This window comes from Mchenga conophoros, linkage group LG13 (genome assembly GCF_057382185.1).
Source record: "Mchenga conophoros isolate Kocher_MC1m ecotype Shallow Benthic linkage group LG13, M_conophoros_male_GT1.1, whole genome shotgun sequence".
Classification (NCBI taxonomy): domain Eukaryota; kingdom Metazoa; phylum Chordata; class Actinopteri; order Cichliformes; family Cichlidae; genus Mchenga; species Mchenga conophoros.
This window is the reverse complement of record NC_140538.1, coordinates 20,439,833-20,466,716: the sequence shown is the minus strand read 5'-3', so window position 1 is coordinate 20,466,716 and position 26,884 is coordinate 20,439,833. Positions and strand designations below refer to the sequence as shown.

Below are 26,884 nucleotides of genomic sequence, written 5' to 3'. Positions count from 1 at the left end.
TTAAGGACAGCTTTCAGTTTAAGAGAGTTATGAAACACACACAAGTCTGAATTGTCACTCCAGGCTTTAGAGCCAAGTTTTGTCGTTGATAGATCAAAAAGACAAGAGTCCAAGGAACTGGAAATGGTTTCAGCGCCTCTCGTTCGTTCACCTGAAGAAGAATCCAGATATCCTCGGCTCATTTCTGTTATCAGAAGAATGCAAACGGTGACATCTTTATCAAATCATAGATGTGACAAGCACAGAGAAGAAGTATTGGGAGAACAACTTAGGCCACTCAGTTTATTTGTACACCTATCTGCTAATATGGTAATGATATGCTACAATATAATATGCAATTTATTCATGGCTATGTAATAACAGGTCCAGACCATGTGCATATACGTAGGTATCACAGTGTTCTTAGTTTTCTTAGGTAGACGCTGATATGTCAGCTTGGTATCAGTGCAACTTATTAATTATTAGCCCTGACAACACCAATCCACAATAAGCTCATCAGTATCTGAATGGTTGGGAGATGGGAAACTAGAAAAGAAAAGACTGGGTGGGTGGGTGCATTCCTCCTAAGAAGTTTGCAGTAAATGCAAAAACATGCAATCCCCTGTGCAATTTTGAGATTACATAACCTTAAAGGCAATTCACAACTAAATCACAAATAAAAATCATGAGCTTGTAAAACCACCGTGTTAAAAGCCCATCAGCAAGCTGTATTACAGAGATACTGGAAGCTTCATTAAGCTTTAATTGTGAGGATTTTACTTCATCAAGAGGGGAAAAGACATCATATTATTTAATTATAATCATGAGCTATAATTGCAGTTTTTATAGACTAAACACACCCACACCAGCCTCCCACTTAAACTGTACTGGTCCCATCATATCTGTCTCACAGGCCATTTATAGCCCAGAGTTTTAACGCACATCTCCGGGTCAGCGACTGCGTCTACTCACTCCCATGCAGACTTTGCTTTGTCCCGGAGGGATCGCGGCTGCTGGGAGTGTGGGAGGAAAGCAGAGTTTCACGACGAAGGGTGGTGGGTGGATGCGTGACGTTGGCGAATTGCAGCAATCTCCAAACTGTACGTGAAGGAGAGACCGACCAGGACGCACTGGATACAGCAGATCTGGGGAGGGAAGTGGAGGAAGGGGGTGGGGGGATCCGACAGAGGTAGAGAGAGAGAGGGAGAGAGGGAAGAGGGAGAGAGAGAAAAATTAAAAACAGGAGGTTGGATGGATGTGAGGGGACAGACAGCAGGACACCGGCTCTAGAAACATCAAGGGTCCCATCAAGAGGTCTGGTGTCTGCACCAAATCAGCCTCAGGGATGTAGTCGAAGCGGTTCGGAGCTCTGCCCATCCGAGCTCATCATCATGAAGAAACACTCTGCAAGGGTTGCCCCGCTGTCCGCCTGCAACAGTCCGGTGCTCACCCTCACCAAAGTGGAAGGTAGGGAGTTCCGTTGAGACCGCCTGTACCCCCGCAAACTGGGGGCTGCCGGTGTGCCTCTGACAGAGACCGGAGCTCAGCTCAAATATTTCTGTTCACGAATCGTTTTTTGTTTTTGTTTTTTAAGACAAGGATCAACTTTAGAAAATCTCACTGTGAGCAACACGAAGCGACGGGAATCAGTCAAGCGCTCAACTTCAAATCAATGATGCAATATTTGTGGGTTTTGACATCAAGGCTCAAGATCCATTTTCTTTACATGAGTGATGTCAGATGCTTCACTTGGATGTTAGGCTGTTTTATTTCTCTCGTTATACGACAACGATGACAAATTTGTTCCGTTGCGTTTAAATGATTGCGTTATTGACGCACTGATTTTTGGGAATGAGCGCGACTCGCGAAGGCTGTGCCAAAAATGTACTGGTCCTTGGGGAGGGTCTTAAGTTGTTATTGCAGCAGGGATTCCCCTCGCACTCTCCCCCGTGTACCCATCATCACAGGCTGCAGGAGTCTCTGCTTAAAATGCCAGCGGATAATGCCAGGGCAGCCGGGACATGAACCCAGCAGCAAGCGTGTTATCGGTGGTCCCATTAAACGCTCCGTGGTAGTGTCCTTCAGTCTTCCTCATAGCTTGATGTTGGGTCTCACTGGGTCTCCCCTGTCTCGTCTAAAAATCCCTCTGATCTGCAGGAGCGCTGGCATTTCCTGCTGACATCATTAAGAGACAACACCTCTCGGAGTTCTTGTGTGTGTCTTGTGTGTGTGTGTGTGTGTCTGCTGCAGCATTCTCAACACCTTCTTGAAAGAGTATAGTGTGATAGTCCCTTTGATGCCTGTACAGTATCCCTCCTATGATGTTCTCCTCTGCCTGATTCTTGTGCAAAGAGCTGATGTTATGCTCCCCCCCCCCCCCCCCCCCCCCCCCCATCTATTACTCGAGACTACTGAACATCAGTGTTTTTGCAGAAAAGATGTTCACCTTTCAGCTGGATCAAATAGAGAAATAACTGCAATTATTTTGGTGAGTTTCATAGAGCCTCATTATGACAAACTCACAACATGAAACTAGAACCTCAGAGCTTTTATAGACAAACTCATTGTGTGACCATGACGGGTTTGGTGGCGGCTGTACTTTTGTGCAGTGCAGTATTGAAGCTCAAGGTGACTGATCATCAGTGAAGCCACTAAAAAAAGCTATTAGGTTACATAAAACACAGAAATTTAAGAGAACAGTCACATAAATACTTGTTAAACTGTTTACCTCTCTGCTTCCGTCATGCAGGGCTCGAGTTGTTGCTGACTCAGACTTAACTCTGTCTCTGCTCCTGTTGTTTGGGAGTTTGCTATAGTCTGGAGCATTAATGTGAAACCATCTGAAAATGCTTCATTATTCATAATCGATCACTCAACCAGCAGATGGAAGGTGAGTGGCCAATTTTTATGCAGGTTTTTAAATGGACATGGATGAAATCGACGCCCGAGGTGTTTAGTTTGCATTGCATACACTCAGACAAGGCGCCCCGGGTAACTTCAGAATAATCCGTGCTGCTGGATTACCAAAGATTTTAAGCTCATTAGTGTAAATTTCAGGGTCGACGGGTTTTATTTTCAGAATAGCTGGGATGGCGGGGTGTTATTTGACAAGCTTGTGTATACAGGCTTGACAAAAACTCTGCTGTGACACGAGGCAGCGGGGAGAGAAAACGTGCATATAGGCGTCTTGTGTTGGGGATGAAACGGTATTGTAAATTTTTGAGGGGAGTCAAAGCAGTAAAGTTTGTGATGTGAGCGCTCGGCTGCTCGTTTTTAGCAGCTGCTTTGAAGGAGTGGTGGTGGTGGAGGAGTGGGGGGATCACAGGGGGCCACAGCATATCAACATGCAGCTTTTCAGAGTCTCTCATGCTTATGTAACACCAGCACTGAAAACTCTGTTCTCCTCACTAACAACCTGCAGCAAACTGTCAAAGACTTTTTATCCCCCAGTCTTGAATTGTCAGTGGTCTGTCTTTTCTCTTCTTTTTTGTGTCCAGTGAACAGGCACACTTCCACACAGCGTGAAGCAACAAGTACAGTATCTGATTTGAACATGAAATTCTATTTTTTCTTACATTTATTGCTTGAATTGATACATTTACTGGATAGTAACCAATCTGTTCTTCATCACAAAGCATTTCCATAGTCATCCTATGATCTCCTCTTTGTTGGTTGACTCATGGTTCTGGTTATACAGTTCAATGTTGTCTCTTACAGCTTTAATTCATTCCTTTGGAGTATTTACCGCTTCCTCTGTGTTTTCTTCTCATAGACAATAATTATTATTGATTTCTCTTTTAAACGTATTTCTATCCATGGCGTCTTTAGGGAATGTCGGTCCCTTTATCTTCATAAGCAGGGGTAAGAAGTTCATAAACGTCCCTTTAATCTCAGCAATTTAATTATATCCTCTGAAACTGTGCAGGCACGTTTTCAGAGTGATTCAGCACACATACGCCCCCCCGGGAAGCTGGTCACCAGCTGCCGTTATGGGCACACTAAATCTTTCCCAAAAGGCTTCATGCACTTTGACCATGAGTTTCTGTATGTGTGCCACTCAGACGATAGCAAATTAAAAGCCTTTGTATAGAGAAGTAGACCCTTTAGATTAACTTGATTAAAGCAGTTGGACGCTTGAGTGCTGGGCAATGTTAGGAGTTCTTATTTTGACCTTCCTGCTCTGCTTTATTGCGCCTGTGCATCTATCTGATCCAAGTATATTCATACGGGCCAACTTTAAAACATAAATGATTTGGACGATTCAAGACAGAGAACATAAAAATCTGAATTGCAATCATTGCTTTACAGAAAGCGAACACCGCATGTTTGCTTCAAGGACAGAATCTTGAATCTTGTACTCATTTGCATGTGTCTTATTTGTATGTAAATGTGCAGCAGCACCCTCAGTATGGAGATCAGGCTACATGTGCCAGACAGAGGTCAACATATTGCATGTACATATTGTGCATGTATTAGATACATCAGTAAAAAGCTTACTGGGAGTATTAGTGGGATTCGTCTTAGAGTTTCTTCCTCAGCCTTATTAAATTCTTCACATTCATTCTTTGAGCGTAATTGGAGTTGAAATTGTTGGTTGTCAGAGGAGCAAAAGTAAATCTTGATCTTCGTGCTAAATGTATTTTAAAAGCCAGTGAAACGGGTCTTTGGGCCTTGATAAGTGTGCATTGAATACACAGTGACAGGGCTTTTGTTTTATTAAGAGGCCGAGCTTTTGCTTAGGTTTATCAAGTACAGCATGCGTGTGTGCAGAGAGGGCTGTGAGTGAAGCCGAACGTTATTGGAGGTTTGTTGCACGACTTCTTTTCTGTATGTTATATTTGTAATTTATATAGTAAAAGCAGTGCGTTTAAGCAAAGCCCGCTATAAATATGTGTAAAGACGAAGCTCCTCAGCGGTAATCCTAAATCGAGTGAGCTGATCCAAAAGCTTTTCGGTGAGAAGGAAGACTGCCTGTCTTCTCCAAATACACAATGCACCCAGCAGACTAGACGCTACAGCTGTGGTTGGGTTAACACGCTGTTTATGACAAATAATTTAACAACAAAAATGTAAAAAATTATATTTATTTGAGCCATTTAGACAGAAATGTGAATACTCGAGTGTGCAAACGTGCGTTTCATCTGTGAAAGTGAGTAAGCAGTTAGTTTGTTGAACATACTTTTTGATGCCATTAAAAACTCAATTGCCAAACTGCGAGTGTCTCACAGCAGTGACACAATAAAAGGGTTAAGATGTGTTAAAAAAAAAAGGTGCAGTCGTGACTCAGGTTTGTGAAATTTGATAGAGTCCCTGTGTCATCAGTGGCCTTGGGGTGCAATAAAGGGAGTAAAACCACAGTTTGGGCAGACACTCAGCATACACCTGCCGTGGTTGCCTTTCCATTACCTTAACAGGAATGCTGTGGCCAGTCTCTTAAATATTGATTTGTCGCAGAAAGTGCTGGGACTCTTGCCAGTCTGTTAAACTGCGGGTACATCACAGTGCATTCACTGGTATAAGGCACTGCAAGCGAGGGAGGGCTGCTTCAGAACAGGGTTATCCTTTAGCGTACCCGATGCCAAATATGATTGCTATTACTCTGCTGCAAAACACAGTGCGCAGACCTGCACAATCACTCTCTGCTTGCATGCACGCAGTGTAACCAATAAGGCATGAAGGGGGCTGCAGCATTGACCTGTATCATGAGCATCTGTTGAACCAGCTGGGCAGGTCAAGGCAGACACAAACAACAAGTTTGCTCCTCGGTGAGGAAGTCGCCGCGCTGTCCTTTGAGGTTGAAGGAGAAACCGAGAACGAAGGAGAGCAGGATCAGTAACAGCTGACCCACCCTTGTCTGCCCTTCTGGGCCTTTAGTCCCCTCAGCCCATGTGGTCCTACCTATCAGCTGGTTGACGCAGCAGGGTGTGTTTTCCGCCTGTCTCTCTTTTGTGTTATTGAGTGGGACAGGCTTGTCAGATGAGCCTGCTCTGGTGTGTTGAAAGGACGCTGACTGACAGCTTGGCCTGACCAAGTTGTCACAGTCAAGTATCACAGACTCACACTGTCTGTCAGACTCTGAGGCCACAAAGACAGTAACTGCTGTCTGTGTGCTGCTTGTCTTTCTAGCTGTCTCTGCGATTAAATTACCATCCTTTTTTATAAAAGTACAGTTAATGGTTTATTTTTTTTAAAAATATATGTATATATATATAAATCGCCTTTTTTTCCCAAGCAAAAAGAAAACAGTATTTCTAAAACACTCTGCCTCAGACTTATGTCAGACCTGACAAACCAAATAAGTCAACATGGATCTGAAGGATTTATTTTTATTGAGGTATTTATTGAGTGATTGATGCTGTGTGACAGCCATAAACCAGTTTAAAGAAGAAGAACTGTGATTTTGAATTTGTTTGCTTGTTTTTTATTATTATTTTTCAGAGCATTACACAAAAAATGTGAAAGGTTCAGTTCAACTTACTTAAAGACACCTCAGTCATACCTTACTATGCGGGTAACTTTATTTAAAAATGAGAGATTTTCTTCCCTCAGCCTTGTACAATGACACTAAAAAGTAAAAGTGTCAAAATTAAGACGATCTGACTCCTTAAGGTTTTTACACAAAGACTTCATGCTGTAATGTTGGCTTGAGTAAGTTGAACTACTTAATTTGTATTCATCACCAAGCAAAACCAAAGACAGTAAATAAAAGGAGAAGAGTTTCTCTGAAGTGTGTGTGTGTGTATGATTGATCTGTTTACCCTCTTGAATCGCTGAGGCAGAGCACTCTTGCTCCCACGGAGGTGTTGCCAAACAGACAAAACTCTCCTACCACTACGTCTCCCCTTGTTGAGGTCCCGGGTAAACACTCCCTACTGTTGCACCCTGCCGCCCTGGCAAACCAGGCTTGGGCGGTGGCCCGTTCAGGGAGCAAAGACAGGGACGTATCGAGACTTTCTCAGCCTGTCACGGCCGGTTCTGTGAAGTGTGAGAGCGAGCAGTCAGGCAGGGCTCTGCTGGCACGTTTGGGATTTGCAGCTATCAGCAGGAGAGATCTGCACTGCAGAGACTGCAGAGGGAGGGAGGATAGCAGAAGTGGGAAGGCTGGCTGGGAAGCAGGGAAACACAGACTTATGAGGGAGAGGAGCTGGAAAACTGGCTCGATAGTGAAAACTGGCTCGATAGTGACAAGATTAATCTCAACATACACTGGAGTCCTTTGCCTCTACTGGGAGTGGGATGTATGTTCAGTATCCGGCATACGAGGTGCTTAGTGGACTAAAGTACTTCAGGCAGATATATGAGCTTGCAGCACAAAGATTGATTTACTGTGCCATATTTTAACAAATATACACTTGTAGATAAATAGATAGATGCTAATAGTTTACCTGTGCTTATTAAATCCTATGATTCTAGCGTGCTTTCATTCTACCGAGCAGTAGGGATGACTGTATCTGAGGAAGCAACAAGAAGAAGCCATACACAGCTGTCAGAGCAGATCACAAGCTGCCCCTAGAAACACTTTCTTCTTGTCTCCTGCAATTTTGCAGATGTCCGTTAGCATCCAATGAAGTATATTTGGACATAGAATGGGTTGAATAAATGTAGACATTTTCATCCAGGGTTTAATTTTTCTATCACAGTAATCTAAAACTAAAACTAATTTGCGATCCAGTGCACGCAAAGGCTGAGATTAATTATTAAAATGTCAGAAATGCACTGTTCCTGTGCTCCAGACAGCTAAGTGTGACAGACTCACCTTGACGGTTGACATTAGATTATGAATTAAAAAGGTGAATCATTTAACACTTTAAGAAGACTCGGTCTGAGTATTTCATCTATGGTCATAATAGCTTCAAATGTCATTAGTGGAGAGGCCCTTCGATTTTGCCGGGCCACTCCATCGACTCAGATCCAGCACACTGATGAGTTCACTCGATATGTTCGTTACTGGCATTCAGGGTTCATAGAGCATCATTAGTCACCATCAGTCTAAGTGTAAAAGAAGTGCGCTCCGTTTTAAGTCATTAGTCTGGGAAGATATACTTGCAGCTCTGCATTTAATTACAGGGGCTTTAATTAGTATTTTATTGCATGACACATTTTTATTTAATAAGAGACAGACTATTGTATTTAAGTATTGTGGTAAATGCCACAGCCTGGAGTACAGGCTGTATAATATCACTAATGTTGTCACTTCACTAAGTGTGCCAGAGCTGATAATGCTTAGCTAGGCCCCAGAGTCTGCCTGGGGGCTGATTGGCTTGGTCCATTATCACATTTGGGAGATTAAACTGTGGTCCAGAGATGTGGTCAGAGCCACAGGATGCGGGATGGAGGCCCAGGAAGGACACAAAATGGGCAGCACCAATAAAGAGATGACCTTCAGAAAAAGACAAAGAGGCCTCAGAGCTCAGAATAGAGAAACTTAATTCTCACCCCTGTGCACAAGACTTTGATAAACATCCATGTGTGCCTGTTTCTTTTTTTGGCCACTGCTGATTCATCACTTCATTGCGGTGACAATGACAACGATCTCGAATCATCTTTAGTTTTTTTTTGTGCCTCCGTGCTGTCAGATCCGTCAGTTGCTTTCGCAGCAGCAGCAGGGAACATTGTTCAGGTTCCTCTAACAGCGCCGCATCTTAACTCCATCTCTTTTTGACGTTTGCGATAGATAAACAGAACGTGAATCTCTCGTGCAGCCAGTATAGGTAGCCCGGCGAAGCCGGGGCATTATCATAAGAGTCATCAGGGGAGTTAATCTACGGTATGATGAGACCACCTGGAAAGGTCAGAGTCAGCTCTTCCAGTAGCAGTGAATTGCCTCATTGGGTGTGATGGATGACCCCTTACACAGCTCTTTTGTAAAATATGCAGGTTATATTAGACAAGGTGGTTTTATTTGTTTTGGGGTTTTTTTATTCTTTTATTATTACACAGATCACATTCACAGAACTGCAGACAGTGTCGCGTATACAGCAACAACTGATACGGCACAGCGACAATATTTTGAGAGCTGAGTGTCCTGTTGATGCCGTCAGACAATCATTTCCACAGCGTAATCAAATCAAGTTAAATTTATTCTTCCCTCACCGAGGCCCTTTGAAGTGCATTCAGTATTCCAGTCAACAGCATACAGTGCAGTGATGAATTGGCAAAAGGCTCCCCGCAGCACATCATTACCACTGGAAACACCATTAGGGAGATCGCTCATTTTCAACATTTTGGAAGGTAGGAAGCGACCGAAGATGCATGATGCCTATTATGCAGCTGTTATGAAGTAGAGCTGATATGAGGTTGTGCTGTTTATTGTGTTGCACTCTCACTAAACGGATTGCAGAGTTGCGGTCATGTAGTTTTGCTCTAGGTGGTGCGGGTTTAGCTACGTGGTCAAAAAGACAGCCTAAAATGATTTGTGAAAATCTGTAAAAACTTTATGTTACACACAATTTTTTACTGATTGACTTTGAACATCACAACGATATTATAGGCCTCGGGGGACGTCAGTACATAAGTTGGCTAAGCGTTTGACTTTGACTGTGGTTTTTGACTTTCAAGGTCAAAGTAGACCTTTAAAAAAATTCAAGAAATCATATTGAGTAATATGTCATATGAAAGGGCATGGAGAGGGCTGTACGATACACTTTTTAGTTTTTCAGTTTGACGCCATATAATGTCACAATCACGCCATAACAGGCTGATGTCAGCATGACTAAAAATATCATCGGGGGGAATTGTGCTATCTGAGTGCTCTTATTATTGTTAGTTTTAGAAAGACATTAATTATCAGTACAAATCGAGTGAAAGCTTATCTGTCTAAATTAACCCCCTTAATGCCCAGCGTGTCATATTTGATACATGAGTTTTTGTTCTGTTTTTAAGCAATAAATTAAAAAAAAAAGTCAAAAGTAGCAAATATGATACAATTAAAACTCATATATGTAAATTAATATTAATACATTTTTATTTTATTTTTTTAAAGGTTCAATAACTCCTCCCATCTTCAACAAATTTGAATTTTATGGCAATTATTTAATTGTTTTAGCTTTAACGGGTTAAGAGCTGCCATAAATGTTGCATTTAACTGTCATATTTTTGTAAAACACTGTGTGTCATTTCCATGATCATGCAGCAGTGTCTGAACTTTGTAGAGGACACAAAGTTGGTAAGTTCAGTGATTCGAGAGAACAAAATGATCTTGGTAAGCAAATTGGTTCTGAAGCACAGAGTGGGTGAGAGTGGGGCCGAAAACTGTACGCCAACACTTCACTTCAGTTCTCACATTAGTGAAGAAGTATGGAGGCTATCAGGTTTTGACAAGAGAAATAGAAAAGTTAAGTGTTGCGGTGTGTGTCTTTGCACGCTAGGGCAAACACACATGCCGCTGCAGCTCGTGCGGTGGAGAAGAGGTCATCTTGGATTGGATATCACGTCTGCCCTCATATGCCCTCTGTTTCACTGCCGCCTGTCACACTTGATCGCCACATTTCTAACTCGGATTGATTACCTTCAAGTTCAGTTTAAGTTTGAAAGCAGCTATTTTTATCCGGAAAATGATGACAAGACTGGTATGATCTGGAGTCAGTTTTGCTGCAAAAGATAATATACTGTATCCACATGATGCTTAGGGAGAAAAAAATGCCACAACCTGGCAACCTCTGAAGGCTGTGACAAAAAGCACTTTATGTGACATTTTATCAAAATAATTTGATCAAATCAGGTGTAAAAGTAGGCATCAGTGAAGCAGGACGTGCATGGGAGTGGAAATAGTGTGAAAGTGCTACAAGGTGCTGGAAAACAGCATGAAAGAACTGAAAAGAAAGTAAGTACATGCAGAAACTCAGACGCCAGGCAGGAGAGAAAGAATCAAGTGGCATGCCAGCAACAGTTTCATAGTCTGGAAACACCAGGCCCAGATGTTTCTATTTGGCATTGATGATTTCCTGCCCACCAGGCGCCTAAAGCACATGCAGAGGAAGAGGAAGTTGAGAAAAATTCAGCAATAAGCAAGGACAAATATGTTAAAATGTGTCAAATAATGAATGAGCGTACAGGTCTGCAGTATCGGTGTGTTTGGACATCAGTCTGTCATGTATGTGTCCGTCTTTAGGGGAAGATCGCTCCAGAGAGAATGTGGTGGGCACCACAGACGCTCAGTCGGCCGGTGCTGCAGGAGCAGAGTCCGGCTCCAGCAGACGGCGGCTTCACTGCTGCATCCGAGTGACAGCTGTACAAGTGCGGAAGGCTCTATGGGGAGTCGCCATGGTGATGTGCGTGTGTTCCTCCTGGGCAGGCTCCACCCAGCTGGCCAAGCTGACCTTTAAGCAGTTTGATGCTCCCTTCACCCTCACCTGGTTCGCCACCACGTGGAACTGCCTCTTCTTCCCCCTCTACTACATCGGCCACCTGTGCAAGAGTCCGGAGAGGCAGACAGCCAGGCAGAGGTTAAGGTTAGAAGACACTCTCTCCTTTAGAGCAAGCTCCATTAGAGGTCCAAGCACTAAAGCTGCTGTCACATTATGATCATTCTTTTTATATATATATAAATCGGCTTTTGTGCTCTGACATGTTGTGATCATCCTTTAATCTCAGAATTTTCCACATATCCTCCTTCTTTACATCCATGAATCTTCTCCATGATCTTCTTTCATGGCACCTCCATATTCAGCATCCCCTTTTTGTTTAATTTATGGGCTGGTACATGGCAGCGACACCAGCCTGGGTGCTGTAACTCTGTTATAGCTTTAGCCAAGACTAGTTGTCCTGTGACCAGTCTTACAGATGGTGGATTTTAGATGAATTAACACTTGTTTGACAGATTTTGATGCACTTAAAGTAGGCGATAGCAGTAGGTTGTTATCAATTCTAGTCACTGTTTCTCTTTTTTCTGTCTCGCCTTTCCTGGTGCACATGGACTGTGAATAAAGTCTGTACGGGTCTGTGCCCCTACCCACCGACACGCACAGTGACAGCGGAGGAAACAGACGATATAAAAAAAAAACCTTAAGTGACTGTAAAGTGCAGTACAGGCTCTCACACAAATTCTGACTTCAGTCAAAGGGCATTGTTTCTTTTCTAAGGTCAAAGACTTCAGCAGTTACAGTTTTATAAGACAGAACATAAATCAATTTTTGCAACAGCAACAGCAGACCAGATTACAGCACAGTCATTAGAAATCAAATCAAAGTAAAGTTTCCTGTCTATATAGATAAAACCTACAACCTTTAAAAATAATATCTCAAGTCAGACCTGAGGGGTCATCAGATCATTAACAAACAATTAATCTATCTGTATCAGCATTTGTAATGGCCCATAAGTTAAAAGCTGAAGACTAGATGGGAGAAACACACTTTAACCACGTTATGAGTGAAGGACATTGTGTAATTCTTCTTCCTGTATGTAACCCACAACTTCAGTGTTGGCTACACAGCCAAATGTTTGGAAACAGAAACCAGCTGATCCGAGCAAAGTTGGGCTTCGAAATTTAAATGTCAGTGAAATTTAGAATAGAATAGAATAGAATTCAACTTTATTGTCATTGCACATGCACAGGTACAGGGCAACGAAATGCAGTTTGCATCCATCCAGAAGTGCTTTAGTGATATAGATATATTACAATATATATTAGCAATAGTATAGATATGTAAGTATATTACAGAAATGGGTCTATTATGGTATGTTATAATGTACACGGTATGAAGTATGTTGTGAATATTCTATAACTATAAGTATGTACAGGCTGTAGTGAGTACAAGCTATGTACAGGATATGAACAGGATATAAATATGAAAAACTATACAGAATATGAAATAAATAACTTTACAGAAATCTGAGATATACAGCTATACAGAAATGGGAACTATGCAAGTTGTAAACAGTTGTAGAATTAAAAATTATCGAATGTACAGAATGATTATTTACACAGAGCTATACAGTAGTGCAGTTAAGATAAGTGAGGGTGTAGATAGTTTCTACAGAGGCTATATAAAGTGCTAGTGGTTGTGAGTGGTGGTTCAGTCCATGTTATTATTGTGTGTTTGAGGGTACAGTTGTCCATTGTGGGTGTGTGTATGTTCAGTCCATATGTTAACGTGGGTCAGATGTCAGGAGGCAGAGTGTGAAATTTGTGCCTAGCATCAAAAAGTATCCTCCGATATGAAGGAATATCTGATGTTTAGATTGCCCAATTGTGGTATCAGTATCTGTATTAAAAATCCCATATGAGTTTTATTCTCCCTTTTTATTTTCTATCCAGTTTTTCTAGTTACAACAAGTATACAACTAATCGGGATTTACCAAAATATCCATTCAAAAGGTCAGTTTGATTCCCCAACGAAATTAACCACCACGTAACATCTGGCAGTGTACTAGTGAGATGATAGAGATGTACTAATTGATTTTTTTCAAACACTGTGTGACAGTTTCTGTCCTCTTTGTATTTCATGGAACAAACGCCACATGTTCAGCCTGATTCACCAGCTGCTTACAGTTTATCATTTAGGTCCATTTTCAATCTCGCTGAATAAGCTAATTCTGTTTTTGCTTGTCAGGTAAACACAGTCATCCTCTCTTCAGATTTTATTTGCAAAACGCCGCCACATATTTACCTGTTTGGAAGAGCAGGCCGTGCCGTCTCACATACCCTGCTGACGAGACTGTAATCCTAATTGTGTTACAGTGGCTTTCACAGTTGAAGCAGTCCATTAATCATGGTCTTTAGACAAAAGTCTTATCTCTGCTACCTGCAATGCTACGTTAGTGCAAAGAGACAAAAGAGAGCGGTAGTTTAGAAGCTGTGGTGTGCTGGTGAGCTCGGGGGATTGGCTCTGTATTTCAGATGCTCCTCTGTGATGTAATCCTTCCTTTTTTTCTAAAGGCCTACATGAGGATGTGGGTCTCCCACTCCTCAGTTGGAGCTCATGTGAACTGACTACAAATTACAATACCGTCTTCTGTGAACCTGACAGTGCAGAGAAATAGAAACCAAAGGATAGCTTCGTGACAGCAGGCAGCCGAACGAGAGACAAGGACTTAACTTTAGCAGTATATCTGTGAGGAGAGGATTTTAGTGCACTCATCAGCCCTGTTGTTGTATAGACTTGATATTTACGGGCAGATCGTATCAGCAGTGGAAGGATTTATCTCTTAACTCACAAAGTGTCATTTTGCACGTTCATCTTTTAAATTCAAGCTTGTAGTTTGAGACCCTCTGGCTGCTCTTGGGTAATGTTAAGTCAGTTTAGATGTAAGTATAAAAAGAAGGATGGATTAATTCAATTCAATTCAATTTTATTTATATAGCGCCAAATCACAACAAAAGTCGCCCAAATGATTAACTCAGTTTGTGCCAAATTCTAAAGAAACCAAATAAAAGTTCTGTGCAGGCGCTAGAAAGTGATACTAAATGATTCTGGAAGTGCAGCGCTTAACTGTTTAATCCACGCGCCTCTAGGTGTATTAATATCTGCTGCTGCAACACTTTATTTGGCAGCTTTGCAGAGGTTTGACGTATCTTAAAAATCACTGCGGATTACAGTGCACAAGTACACAAGTGCAGGAATAATGCGTGAAAAACAGTCACCGGTTTGGCTTTAAGGTGGTGTAACCAGTGTCTGTAATGAAACGCCGATAAATTGGTTGTCGCAGAATTAGTGTCGTGTCCACAGAGGAGGTTTGAGCAGTGTGTTCTTAGTGCAGACTCAGCTCTCTGGAGCTGATTCATAGCAGCGCTGCTCTACAGTATCCAGCAGGACACCCTGGCAAATATGCTACCTGCCACTCCTCACTTATTGCTGCTTCATCACTTTTCACTGAGCCAGATGCGCTCAGGGTAAACGCTACAACTCTGTAGTAATGGTAACAATAGCAGTCCGGTGTGGGCGGAGTCACTCAAGTTGAGGGTGAAACAGAAAATTCTCACAGCAGAGCAACGCAAGGTCTTACTCAGCAGACAATGTAGTAACATGACAGAGCAGGACCACTATGCAGTATTCTGATACTGATACATAATGTCATGGTTTGGTTCCTCTGTTGCATTACTGACTCATGCCAATAGCTTTTGGACCGTCAGCTTTTATTCAAGGGTATTTTCATTTAGCTTCTTGTGCGTAGTTACAGCGCCTGAAAAACATGAATAGTGGATGACTAAGCCTCATGCAGAAGCACTTAAAGATTAATCATTTCTTCAACATAGCAGACTGCCAGACTGACTGTTAATCATACGTCTCCAGATTTTGTGTTTTTTTTCTCAGTATTTCTGTTAAAACTTGACTGGTTAGAATTCCTCACACAATCACGGTATCGCTTTTAGCAGCAATAATTTGAAGTAAACATTTTCTGTGTGACTTTATCAGTCTCTTACCTTGTTGTGGAGGACTCTTGGCCCACTGTTGCTTCAGTTCATTGAGGTTTGTGGGCATTTATACTCAGCTCTGTTTAGGCCCCAACACAGCATTTCAATGAGGTCTGGACTTTGACTGGATCATTGCAGCACCTTGATTCTTTTCTTTTTCTGCTGTTTGCTGTTGTGCTTGGGATCAATGTCCAAGTGCATGACCCAGTTTGGGACAAATATTATTTATCAGACAGATGGTCTCACATTTGACCGTATACTTTGGTATACAGAGGAGTTCATGGTCGACTCAACAACCACAAGGTTTCCAAGTCCTGTGGCTGCAAAACAAGCTCCAATCACCACCCCTCTACCCCCGTGCTTGACAGCTGGTTTGAAGTGTTTGTGCTGATATGTGCTTGGTTACTACTAAACATGGTGCTGTGCATTATATCCAAACATCTCCACTTATCTGTCCAAAGGACATTGTTACAGAAGTCTGGTCGTTTGTTTAGATGCAACTTTGCACACCTAAGCTATGGGTAGGGGTACTTGTATCGGTATTGAACCGTTCATACAGTGCTTTCGGTTCGGTACGCATATGTATCGAACAATACAAAATCTTAAAAAAATTTTAACAACTTTTCTTCTGACGATGCTGTTTGTGTTGAGCGCTCAGTGGATCTGCGTTCGACTACTTCGCCTAGGCTGCACTGTCCAGCGCAGATCCACTGAGCCCAGCGCAAGCTAGCAAGACAGAAGTTAAGCTCGTTGCAACATAGCAAATTTAACCTCCCCCACCCTCATTCAGATGTGGCGTTTGGAACTATTTTGGTTTTCATATGACGTATGACCCTGAAGGTAAGCGCCTCATGGACAAAAGTAAAACAGTATGTCGGATGTGCCATGCAATGCTCAATTGCATTGGTGGGAACTACTGCATTAGCGCAGTTAGCTCGTTAACGGAGATTTGCGGCGTTATGGCGTTAATGTCATTTTAACGAGATTAACGCTGACACCACTAGTGGGAACACAACGAATATGACTGCACATTTACACCGACTTCATCCTAGTGCAAAGACAAGTGGAAGCACACAAAAACAACAAGCACACATGCTACAAACTTTACCCGTGTCATTTAGACAGCCGTTAGCACATGATTCTCCTTACGGGGACCTGATATGTTTAATATGCTGCTGAGAATATAGCCCAGAAGAAGCGTATAGTATAGCTTTTATTTTGGAAAGAGCCATTTCTCTGTAATAAACTCTCTTTTTCAAAGATGAGCGATTTCTCGATTAGATAGATTTATTTATTTATTTTTGTTTCAGCAACATTAAATTTAAAACTGTACTTTTGAGTTAAAATATATATTTATAATTTTAATAAATGACAAATTAAAAAGGCATGAACATTTTTTTGTATCGAAAAAATATCAAACCGTGAATTTTGTGTATCATCATCATCATCATCAACTTTATTTATAAAGCACTTTAAAACAACCACAGCTGACACAAAGTGCTGTACATTGGAACTGTAAAATAAAATTACATGAGATATAAATAAAAAACAAATAAAAGAAGAGTGAAATCATTAATTAAATAACTACTGCATTAAAAAAGAAACTAAGTCTCACTGAGGTTAAAAGCCAAGGAATAAAAGTGGGTTTTAAGACGTGATTTAAAAGTGGACAGTGAAGGGGCCTCTCTAACATGCATGGGCAAATTATTCCATAATTTTGGAGCCACAATGGAGAAGGCCCTGTCCCCTCTGAGCTTCCTCCTGGATCTCGGTACCTCCAGGAGCAGCTGGTCAGCTGACCTGAGAGACCGACAGGGTATGTGGGGATGAAGAAGCTCAGAGAGGTAAGGCGGGGCAAGACTGTGTAGGCATTTAAAAACAAACATAAGAATTTTAAAATTAACTCTAAAAGACACAGGCAGCCAGTGCAGAGAGGCCAGCACAGGGGTTATATGCTCTCTTTTTCGAGTTCCTGTTAGGAGTCGTGCAGCCGCATTTTGAACCAGCTGCAGACGTGAGAGCAATGACTGACTGACCCCCACATAAAGTGAGTTACAGTAGTCCAGGCGGGAAGAAATAAAAGCATGGATCACTGTTTCAAGGTGCTGCCTCGAAAGAAAAGATTTTAATCTTGCCAGTCGCCTTAAATGATAAAAACTGGACTTCACCACTGCTCTGATTTGGTTGTCCAATTTAAAATCACTGTCCAACTTAAAACCAAGGTCAGTAACAACAGATTTAAAATAGACTTCCAGGGATCCTAAAACAACAGAGGAGGACTCACAGGGACCACTGGGTCCAAACACCAACACTTCTGTTTTCTTTTTATTAAAATTTAAAAAGTTTCGAGCCAACCAAGCTTTAATGTCATCTAGACATGTCAAGAGAGGTTTTATGGAGATGACATCCTTGCGTTTTAGTGTCAAATAAATTTGGCAGTCATCGGCATAACAGTGAAATGAGATCCCATGCCTTCTAAGGATAGAACCCAGAGGCAGTAGATACAGAGAAAAGAGCAGTGGCCCTAAAATTGAGCCCTGTGGGACACCACATGACAGAGGAGCAGAAGACGATTCGTAACCGAGAAGGCTGACAGAGAAAGTTCTATCTGACAAATAAGACCTAAACCAATTGAGTGCAGTGCCACCAATACCCACTACATCATGTAATCGAGAAATTAAAATATTGTGGTCTACTGTGTCAAAGGCAGCAGTTAGGTCAAGCAAGACAAGAACAACATGGTTACCAGAATCACATGCCAGAAGGATGTCATTAAAAACCCTTAGTAATGCAGATTCTGTGCTGTGAAGGGTTTTAAAACCTGACTGAAAAACCTCAAAGATTCCATTTTCATCTAGAAAATCTTTCAGTTGACTAAAAACAATTTTCTCTAAAACCTGGTTGCACCCGTAGCCTAGCTGTGGGGTCACGTTCTTTTTGTAACAAAGAGGCTTTCTCTCCAAACAAGCCATATTTGTTCAGTCCTTTTCTGATTGTAGCATAAACCTCAACATTTAACTAACTAACTAATTTTGAGATGTAGCTCCCAGAGTCTTTTTTGAGGTTTCTCTGACCATTGCATGGTCTGACCTTGGGGTGAATTTGCTAGGATGTCCGCTCCTAGGAAGACTAACAGCTGCCTTGAATATTTCCACTTGTGAATAAACTTTCTCACTGTAGAATGAAGGATTTAAATTGATTGCCAGCAATAGTTGCTTCTCTAAGATCGCTGCTGATGTCGTTCCTCTTCGGCATTGTGTTAATACAACCTCTTAATTCCTTTGGAAGCGATAAAGGTGTAGTTAGTTTTTCACACACATCTTCTACATTTTAGCTCAATTTTAGTTAAATAAATAATGTCATGGTGTAATATGTCATGCTTTGTAATTCACCTGAGGTTTTATTCACCTAAATCTAAGACCAGATGATTTTTATCATACATAAAACCTTAGAATTGCATGGCTGTTATCTGAGTCATTACAAATTTGCCTGAGTTATTCATCACATGCATCAGTCACAGCAACATTTATTTCTGTCCCCATTTTCCCTTCATGTTTAAGTCCATACGGAAACTCATACCCAGAAGCGGAACCCCCAGAGTGTCCACAAGTAATGCTGAGAACGGAGGAAGATGAAAGAAGACTTTTCTGAGTACATTAAATACATTTCTGCCTGTTGTCACTATGAAATACCAAACAGCTGTTTTCTTCGATTTAGTCATTGAATATGTCCTGTTGTAGCAGCAAAGATTATCCCATTTCTTTGCTGTACTGAGATATTTGTCAGATGTAACCAGACAAAACACCTGAGGACCAAACAGGTTGTTTAATTTCTTAATGGGGACAGTTGAATATTTAACTTTAATGCCTTGTGGCAGATCTTAATTTGCAATTAAATATTAAACCATTCTTCTAGTAGGGTAGCATTGGTCCCACGTGTCTATAATGTGGGACGAACATAATTTAGATGTAACTGTTGAAGTGGGAATTACTGCAGTCACTCATTGGCATTAAGTGTGTTTTTCAGATTGTGCTGTTTGTGTTCACTGGTGTTAATTGGTCCCAGAGTGATAATACTCATCAGCTTTAAAATCATACTACATTTTTAGAAGGTTAACAGTATTCATTTTGGTCGTGCACACAGGGAGTGCTGCAGGTTTTTCGGTGACGATGGCCTGACACCGAAGGTGTTTTTCACCAAGGTAGCTCCTTTTGGCCTGCTGTGGATCCTCACCAACTACCTGTACCTGCAGGCCCTCAGGAAGATCAACACAACAGATGTGTCAGCGCTATTCTGTTGTAACAAGGCCTTCGTCTTCCTGCTGTCATGGATCGTGCTCAGAGACCGCTTCATGGGGGTCAGGGTGAGTATATCTGCATGCGTGAATGATTTCTAATTACATCATTGTAGGTAATTGGCGAGCTGTGGGATGAGCACATCAATATATATAGATATATATATCAGTATTATATGTTGTAAAGCAGTTTTGCACCATCATCTGTCCCACCATCCTGTTTTTAGTGCAGTTGTTCTGTAAAACGGAATTAATAAACTGGAGTTTCTGTTCGATTTTTCATCAGTGGCCAGATACGTTAATGTTATAACATCTGCTCAGGCTTTCATTGGGTCTTTGTTGTCTATGAGAAACCGTAGATCCATAACAAATGACAGCAAAAGGAAATAGAGGCACACTGAGTGTAAATGAAATGGTTGTAAAGTCTAAATATCTTTGCTTTTCCGTGGGTGTGCATGGTGAGCTGCGACGAATGGCTTTAATCGCTCGCTGATGCGGTTGTGAAGAATACTGCAAGCTGCAATCAGCCCGTTCTTCACTCCCACGTTTAGAACGGGCACTGCACTCGTGTATTTTTTGGTGAGATGTTTGAGCGTCCCAATTATCTTGAATCTCACTGATTATGACGAAACTTATTTAAGATAAGAGCGTGGCCAATATTGGCCCCACAGGCTGACTGTCACACGTTGATTTATGTGATTTATGACTAGGTCCACCAAACCTTTTATTTTTTTTCCTTCCTAGATTGAATCAGTTTGATTATGTTCAGATCCCCAAAGATACAAAAGTATCCTGTTCATCATGAGACACGAGACAAGATTGGGGGGGAAGGCAAATTTTTCTTTCTTCTCTCTTCCTTACAGGAATATAAATGTCTCCAGGACTTATCTTGTAAACCGATGCACACGTTTGGGTCATGATCCCAAGTTTGATATGGACAGATTAAAAAATTATCTTTGTTTTTCTGTATTGTTTATTATATTTTGAATATTACAGTATAATCTTATGAAACCTACTCTTTAACATGACTCTACATGAGATGGCAACATACCTCTGATTACTTTATGACTGGACCAAAAAGAAAAGAGGTATTTTCATCATCTCCATACTGGCATTTGAACCCATACATTACAAGAAAGCGGTAAATCCCTTGGAAAATCTAAGGACACTTTATGCATTGACTAAAGCAGACCCTGATTTACTCTCCTTTTGGCTTTTATCAGGATCATACTTTCCAACTCTTACTAAACTTAGAACAGATGATTGACACTATAAACTTATCAGGAAAGTGCTTACTGAGGTCGTGATGTCATAGATGTTTACTTTACAACCAGATTTCTTTTTGAAACCAGAGTTGCTGCCACCTACTGGCAGATTTAAGGCAATCCTGCAGTTTTACCTTCTTAGAAGCTGCACTCATCTCTAATACTGTCTTCTCTGGTCAAATGTGCATTTTTAACTGCAAGTTTTTTATACCAAACTCAGTTTTACACTTCATCAGCCATCATGACAAAAAAAAGGTTTCTAATCTGCAAAGAAATGCAAATTTGTGATGATTTGCTTTGACTGAATTTCCATTTGAATCTGTGAGCTACACACACAGCACGGTTGAGTAGAGAGCAGGTTATGAGCACCACGGGATGATTACCTACCGGTGATCACGGTGTCATTCAAATGTTGTTCCTGGTCTGTGCATGTGTGTGTTAGCCGGCAAGTTTGTGACTGATAAAGACAGAGAAGCAGGACAGTAAGGGGTTACTTACCTTTGTGAATTAAGATATCGGTTTATCTCCTCTCACTGTACGCCTCAGATGCTTTCACATCTGCAGCCGTCCCGCACTTCGCACGATGCCCCCCCTTTTTCCTCTCACACACTCACAAGCACCCCGTCTCTCCCTTGTGTATGCCCCGACTCGTCACCCCCATTATTTGTGATGAAAAGCCTCGGTAAGAGACAAGTACAGTAATAGTCCCGCTTCACTCACTCGCTTACACGCCCTCCCCTCTCTTGCTCTCTGTTGCCTGGTAGTAAGGATTGCAGTGTTTGGATGTCTGCAGTAATGCAGGGGAACTTGAACAAGTATTTCATGAAAGTGAAGGAGGAGAAACAGAAAGGGAAGAGAGAGAGAGCGATGAGGGGGATGCTACATCAACCTTGTTAAACAGGGAGGTTTTTTTCAGTGGTACTTTGTGGATAAAACCGATGACTAGCTCCACTCGGTGGTTTTTTTTTCTGTGTGACCCATGTTTAGATTTATGATTTGTAAAAAGTGCAAGGTCCACGTGCTGCAGTTACGCCACCGTAATGACATAAGCTACCCACCGGACTAATCGGTCACGCCTGCTCATTGCAGAACAAGTTTGGGTGAAGCCACAGTCCTTCCTCCCTCTGACCCTCCACATTGTGCTGAAACATCTTAAATTGTTGCTGACGCCGTGAGCAAATGGCCATTTTCTAAAATGAAAGGTGTAGCAGTGACTGACAGGCAGCCTGCAGTGCAGAAAGAGACATTTAGCCAGACTTGCTTAAGGTGCTTTGGCCAAGCAAAAACACGCGGCTCATTTATCTTCCCGACACCTCCTTAATGCGGTGCTAATCCACTCAGCTGGGCTGCACCGTAGCCCCATCACTGCTGTACAGTTCTCACATATACACTATGAACATATAACCCAGACAAACCAGATTTTAATGCAATAAAACACAAGAGGTTTGCCTTTTACGCATCACAGTTGACCCCGAGCAGGGTGAAGCTGATGGATTCTTGCCATCTTGAAGCTGTGATAATTGCAGAGGCGGGGAGTGGTGTGAGGGGGGATTTGGTTTGTAAACACGATGGCTTTGTAACGGAAATCATTGTAACACAATCAAGCCAACACTGTAAAAGCTGCCTGTCCTGTGTTGGAAGCGCTTACAGGGTGAATCTGAGAGCAGGTCTTTTCTGCACTGCACGTAGAAAATGTAAATATCAAATGAAAAGCTTGTTTCCTATGAAATAACAACCCACCCACTAATTAGGCTGCTTCAAGCCTGGTTCTGTGAGGCTTGTTATTTCTGCACTGAATGACAAAGCTGAGGCCATGTGGGCCTGCTGTGTCCCTCCGCGGCGGTAAGGGGATAAGGTGCCTTTTTCACCAAACTGTGAGCAGCATGTTGTCCATCCTTCACTCACTGTTGCTCTCTCTCTCTCTCTCTTTCTCTGTATAGATAGTAGCTGCTATCTTGGCCATAGCGGGCATCGTAATGATGACCTATGCCGATGGATTCCACAGCCACTCGGTCATCGGCATTGCTTTGGTCGTGGCCTCTGCTTCGATGTCAGCGCTCTATAAGGTATTTGCTGTGCGATACTGCAGATTTTGATATCGATGTGATATCAACTAAATCCAGGGCCAACATTGATGATATCGATACTTTTAAACTACAAAAGCAGCTTATGATTTATGAGATGAAGCATCATCAAGTGATATAACAAAAACACACCTTTCAGCTACTCGTGCATATTGAAGCTGTCCGTCTCTGAAACACTTTGGGTTCTGTTGTTTCCGTGTGCTATAGTCTATACACAAAAAGGACATTTTTCATATTGCATGTTTGAGGTATACTTTTCCACACAATTCAGTGAGCTACATACTGAACTTGGAGGACATTCTTTTATGCTAGTATCGATCTGATACAATGCCAACGTTGGTATCGATACTATCGGTATTTAGATCGATCCGCAAAACCTCTAGGATTTGATTGCATTTCTCAGTGTGTATTGTACCGCTGAGCATAAAGTTCCATTGTAGCGCCACTTCTATTCACGGTGGAATAAAAAATAGGTAAGCATGCTGTATGTATGGACACGTCTCTGTAAGTTGCCCTGTCTAGCTCCCTTCTAATTATGTAACCAGGTGGCAGAAGACAGAAGGGGATTATGTAGTGTGAGACTCACCTGCCAGAAGTACGCAATACCTACGCATTTGGTTGCAGGCCTCAGGCTGTGTTACCCTGATCGAGGAGGTTACAGGACAGATATTATATAGCTATGTTTTGACAGGGTCTGGTCTCCTTTGCCCTGCTGTCTGTGCCGCCCTAATGTGATAAACAGACAGCAGTGGCCCTGGGCCAGAGACATGGCAGGTACTTGGCAGGCTTCGCCCTCTGTAATATACCTCAGCTCCTGAAGAGGGCAGATTCGATGTATGCATCACTCTCCTTCCTCTTTATTCTCAGGTGCTCTTTAAGATGGTGCTGGGAAGTGCCAAATTTGGAGAGGCTGCACTCTTTCTGAGCATCGTTGGAAGCACCAATTTTGTTTTCGTCAGCTTTGTGCCAGTCATGCTGTATTTTACACATGTGGAGTACATCGAATCACTCAGAGACATCCCATGGGCCTACCTCTGTGGGGTCGCAGCCCTGCTTTTCGGTATATGGCGACAGAGCAGTAATGTGCACCGGCTGGTTGTGTAATCTACAAATAGCAACATTCTCATCGTGTAGTCCGCTGCTGCTCTAATTCTGCTTTGTTCCTACAGCTTTCAACGTCCTGGTGAACTTTGGCATCGCGATAACATACCCGACATTAATTTCCCTTGGCATTGTCCTAAGTGTTCCTGTAAACGCCAGTAAGTCTCTTGGCTTTCCTCTAAGAGTGCTAGCTTTTTATATCTGGTCACCATTTAATATTTGATGGCACTGGATTCTCCCAAAGGTTTCTATCTATATTTGATGAGAGACTCCATTTAATTTTCAAACCAGGCTCCCTCTCGATGTACAACTAACCATTTTTATTTCATAAACACGCACAGTTACAATTTACATTCATTTACATAAACCCAGTTGTTCCCTTCTATTGACACAGTACCTTTTTATTTATTTGTTTTTTTACAGTGGTGGACCTCTACACGTGTGAAATTCACTTTAACTCGGTGCGCCTCATTGCTGTGTTCATCATTTGCTTGGGTTTCCTAATGCTGCTGTTACCAGAGGACTGGGACCAGTGCATTATCCAGCTCAGCCAGAAGCTGCGCAAACGTGACGAGCCAGCAGAGGGCAGCGGAGAGGCCGGAGCTGGCACAGGGCTCAACTGGAGAGGGAGAGCCAGGACCTCCATGTCAACATATGCACTTTGAATATATGAAATATCATCACACAAACACATATACATGAGGTGGGAGGGAAATGAGGGGTGTTAACCCACGTGATCTGCCTGGTTCCTTGCCTTTTGGACTGCCCTCTGATCTGCAGCTTTTCAACCGATCGCGTTTCATTCATTTGGCATCATTCTTGCTCACAAGTTAACCAAGTCGGTGCATGGACTTCTATCATTTGTAATCCTTAAAATGATCAGGTATAACTGATTGAACCATGCGTTAATTTTGCTGTACCTCTTAATCATTCCTCTGATTCCTCGCCTCTGGGAAGACTCGCCAACTTGCCTGATATATTTCAGTGAGGAGGAATAAAGAGGCAGACATCTCTCAAGGCAGCCCTAACACCTTGTAGACCAGCTGGCTTTAACATGTACACATTTACACACCTCTAAGATCCAAAGAAGAATGCCTACAAAGCTGAATGCCTGAAAACAGAACACGAGGCCCGGTAGCCTTCTGCGGGTGTAAACTTAGTGACAAATACCTGCCTTTTGTGCACTTGTACATAGCTATATTTCACACCTTGGATGTCCCGGAGTAGTGGACCTGTGAAGCTCATCTGGTGTGAAGGGACCTGTCTGGACGTCTGAGGATCAGTCTGGGCTGAAGAAGCTTTCACAATGTGTCTCTCTATTCACTCTTAGAGAAGAGGTCAGTTTCATTTCATCCGCACTGATTGGCTCCCCGTGGTTATGTGCTTTCCTTGGGCTAGACTCCCACTTCTGTCAACACTCACTCATTGTTCGGGCCCCACAGTTTAGTCACGCGATATCTACATTCGCTTTCAATGCATTATATCATTGAGGTGTTTGTCAAACAGTGGGATTGCTTTCAATCCATCCACAAAGCAGTTGCCTAACACTTGCTTTATGTTGCCAGCACACCAGTAGGAAATAGCGTGAACATTTTATTAAGCAAGCAATTTAAACAAACACATTCAAATATTGTTAAAAGCTTTGATATCTCAAAATAAGGCTGACAGGTTAATGGAACTACCCCTTTAATTACTTTAAACACAGCTATCTCTGAGCCTCTCTTTTAACATTTTAGTATCATATACACACAGACAAATGTGCAGCAGTTCAATTACATCGTTTCATTTCGCGTGGGAATTACAGACTGGAAAACTGTCCCACTGTGGCTTGAGGAGAGGAGTGCTGACACACGGCTCTTCTAGTGATCAAAAAGAAGAAGAAGAAAAAAAGAAACCTTTGTCTGCTTTCGTTTATCACATTTCTGAGGCAAGCATCACAGCCACCATGGTGTGGTTGACCCCCGAGAGAAAGTGAGGTACACGCCTTGTAAAGCAACGGTGGAAACTCTGCCTTGTTGTGAATGTACGAACATCACTCGACCACACACACGCTCGCAATGTGCTATCTGTTTTTTACAGTGCCACCACAGACTGCTGCACAGAGACTGTTTAATACTATCCTTCTTATACTCATCTGAACGATTTTCTTTTTCCTTCTTTCTTTATTGAGACAAACTTGACACATTTATATTTGTTTGCATTTGGTTGCCGACTTAACCTTGAGAAGACAGCGAGTGACGTCTTGCAGAACGAGCATGCACGTACTGTACGAGCAGATGCAGCCGAAAAAGTCCACTTCACTGCCTTTTCTTTGTTTCGCAATAGAGTACATTAGCACTGTTTCCCATTGTCATTCTGTATGACAATAAATAATAATAATGTATTCCTCTGGAATTATTGCTAGACATAAATGTAAACCTTTGTAAGGAATGACGATTTTTACACTGAGATGCAACATATGATTATCACATTTGAGGAGGAGATGTTCCGAACATGAATAAATGACGGGTTTATTAGAGCTACTGTTGGGTGTCTTCAAGTGTAATCACATGTACTATATAAAAATATTTCTTTTCAATACATTTCCTTGTCGAGGTTTTTTTTTTCTTGCCAAAGAAAGTCATGAAGTAAACAACTGAGTGACAAACCAAACAATTTGGCAAGGTTTAGCAGGTGTTGGGTGAGACAGCACACTTAAAATTAAATAAAAATAAAAAAAATCGATGAACCTGGAAACCAATTTAGAAGTACACTGCTTTTCTTTGTTATTTATATAAACAACTGTAGTCTTGGTTACAAATCAGTCTGA

At 42.0% G+C, this 26,884-nt stretch overlaps 1 protein-coding gene across 2 annotated transcripts in view; it reads left to right on the top strand.

Moving 5' to 3' along the window:
* The window catches only part of slc35f3b (solute carrier family 35 member F3b), a 49,677-nt gene extending 23,020 nt beyond the window's left edge, over nt 1-26,657 (top strand). Inside the window, exons 1-7 of one of the 2 annotated variants that reach the window (XM_085297117.1) lie at nt 1,171-1,446; nt 11,090-11,429; nt 19,475-19,694; nt 22,831-22,956; nt 23,842-24,034; nt 24,144-24,233; nt 24,499-26,657. In XM_085297117.1, coding sequence (XP_085153243.1) covers nt 1,371-1,446; nt 11,090-11,429; nt 19,475-19,694; nt 22,831-22,956; nt 23,842-24,034; nt 24,144-24,233; nt 24,499-24,740 — 1,287 coding nt within the window. In that variant the 5' untranslated portion in view covers nt 1,171-1,370 and the 3' untranslated portion in view covers nt 24,741-26,657. Of the gene's footprint in view, nt 1-1,170; nt 1,447-11,089; nt 11,430-19,474; nt 19,695-22,830; nt 22,957-23,841; nt 24,035-24,143; nt 24,234-24,498 lie in introns of those variants that run through there. The other variant, XM_085297116.1, reaches the window with a different exon arrangement.
* Nucleotides 26,658-26,884: the final 227 nt, after the last annotated feature.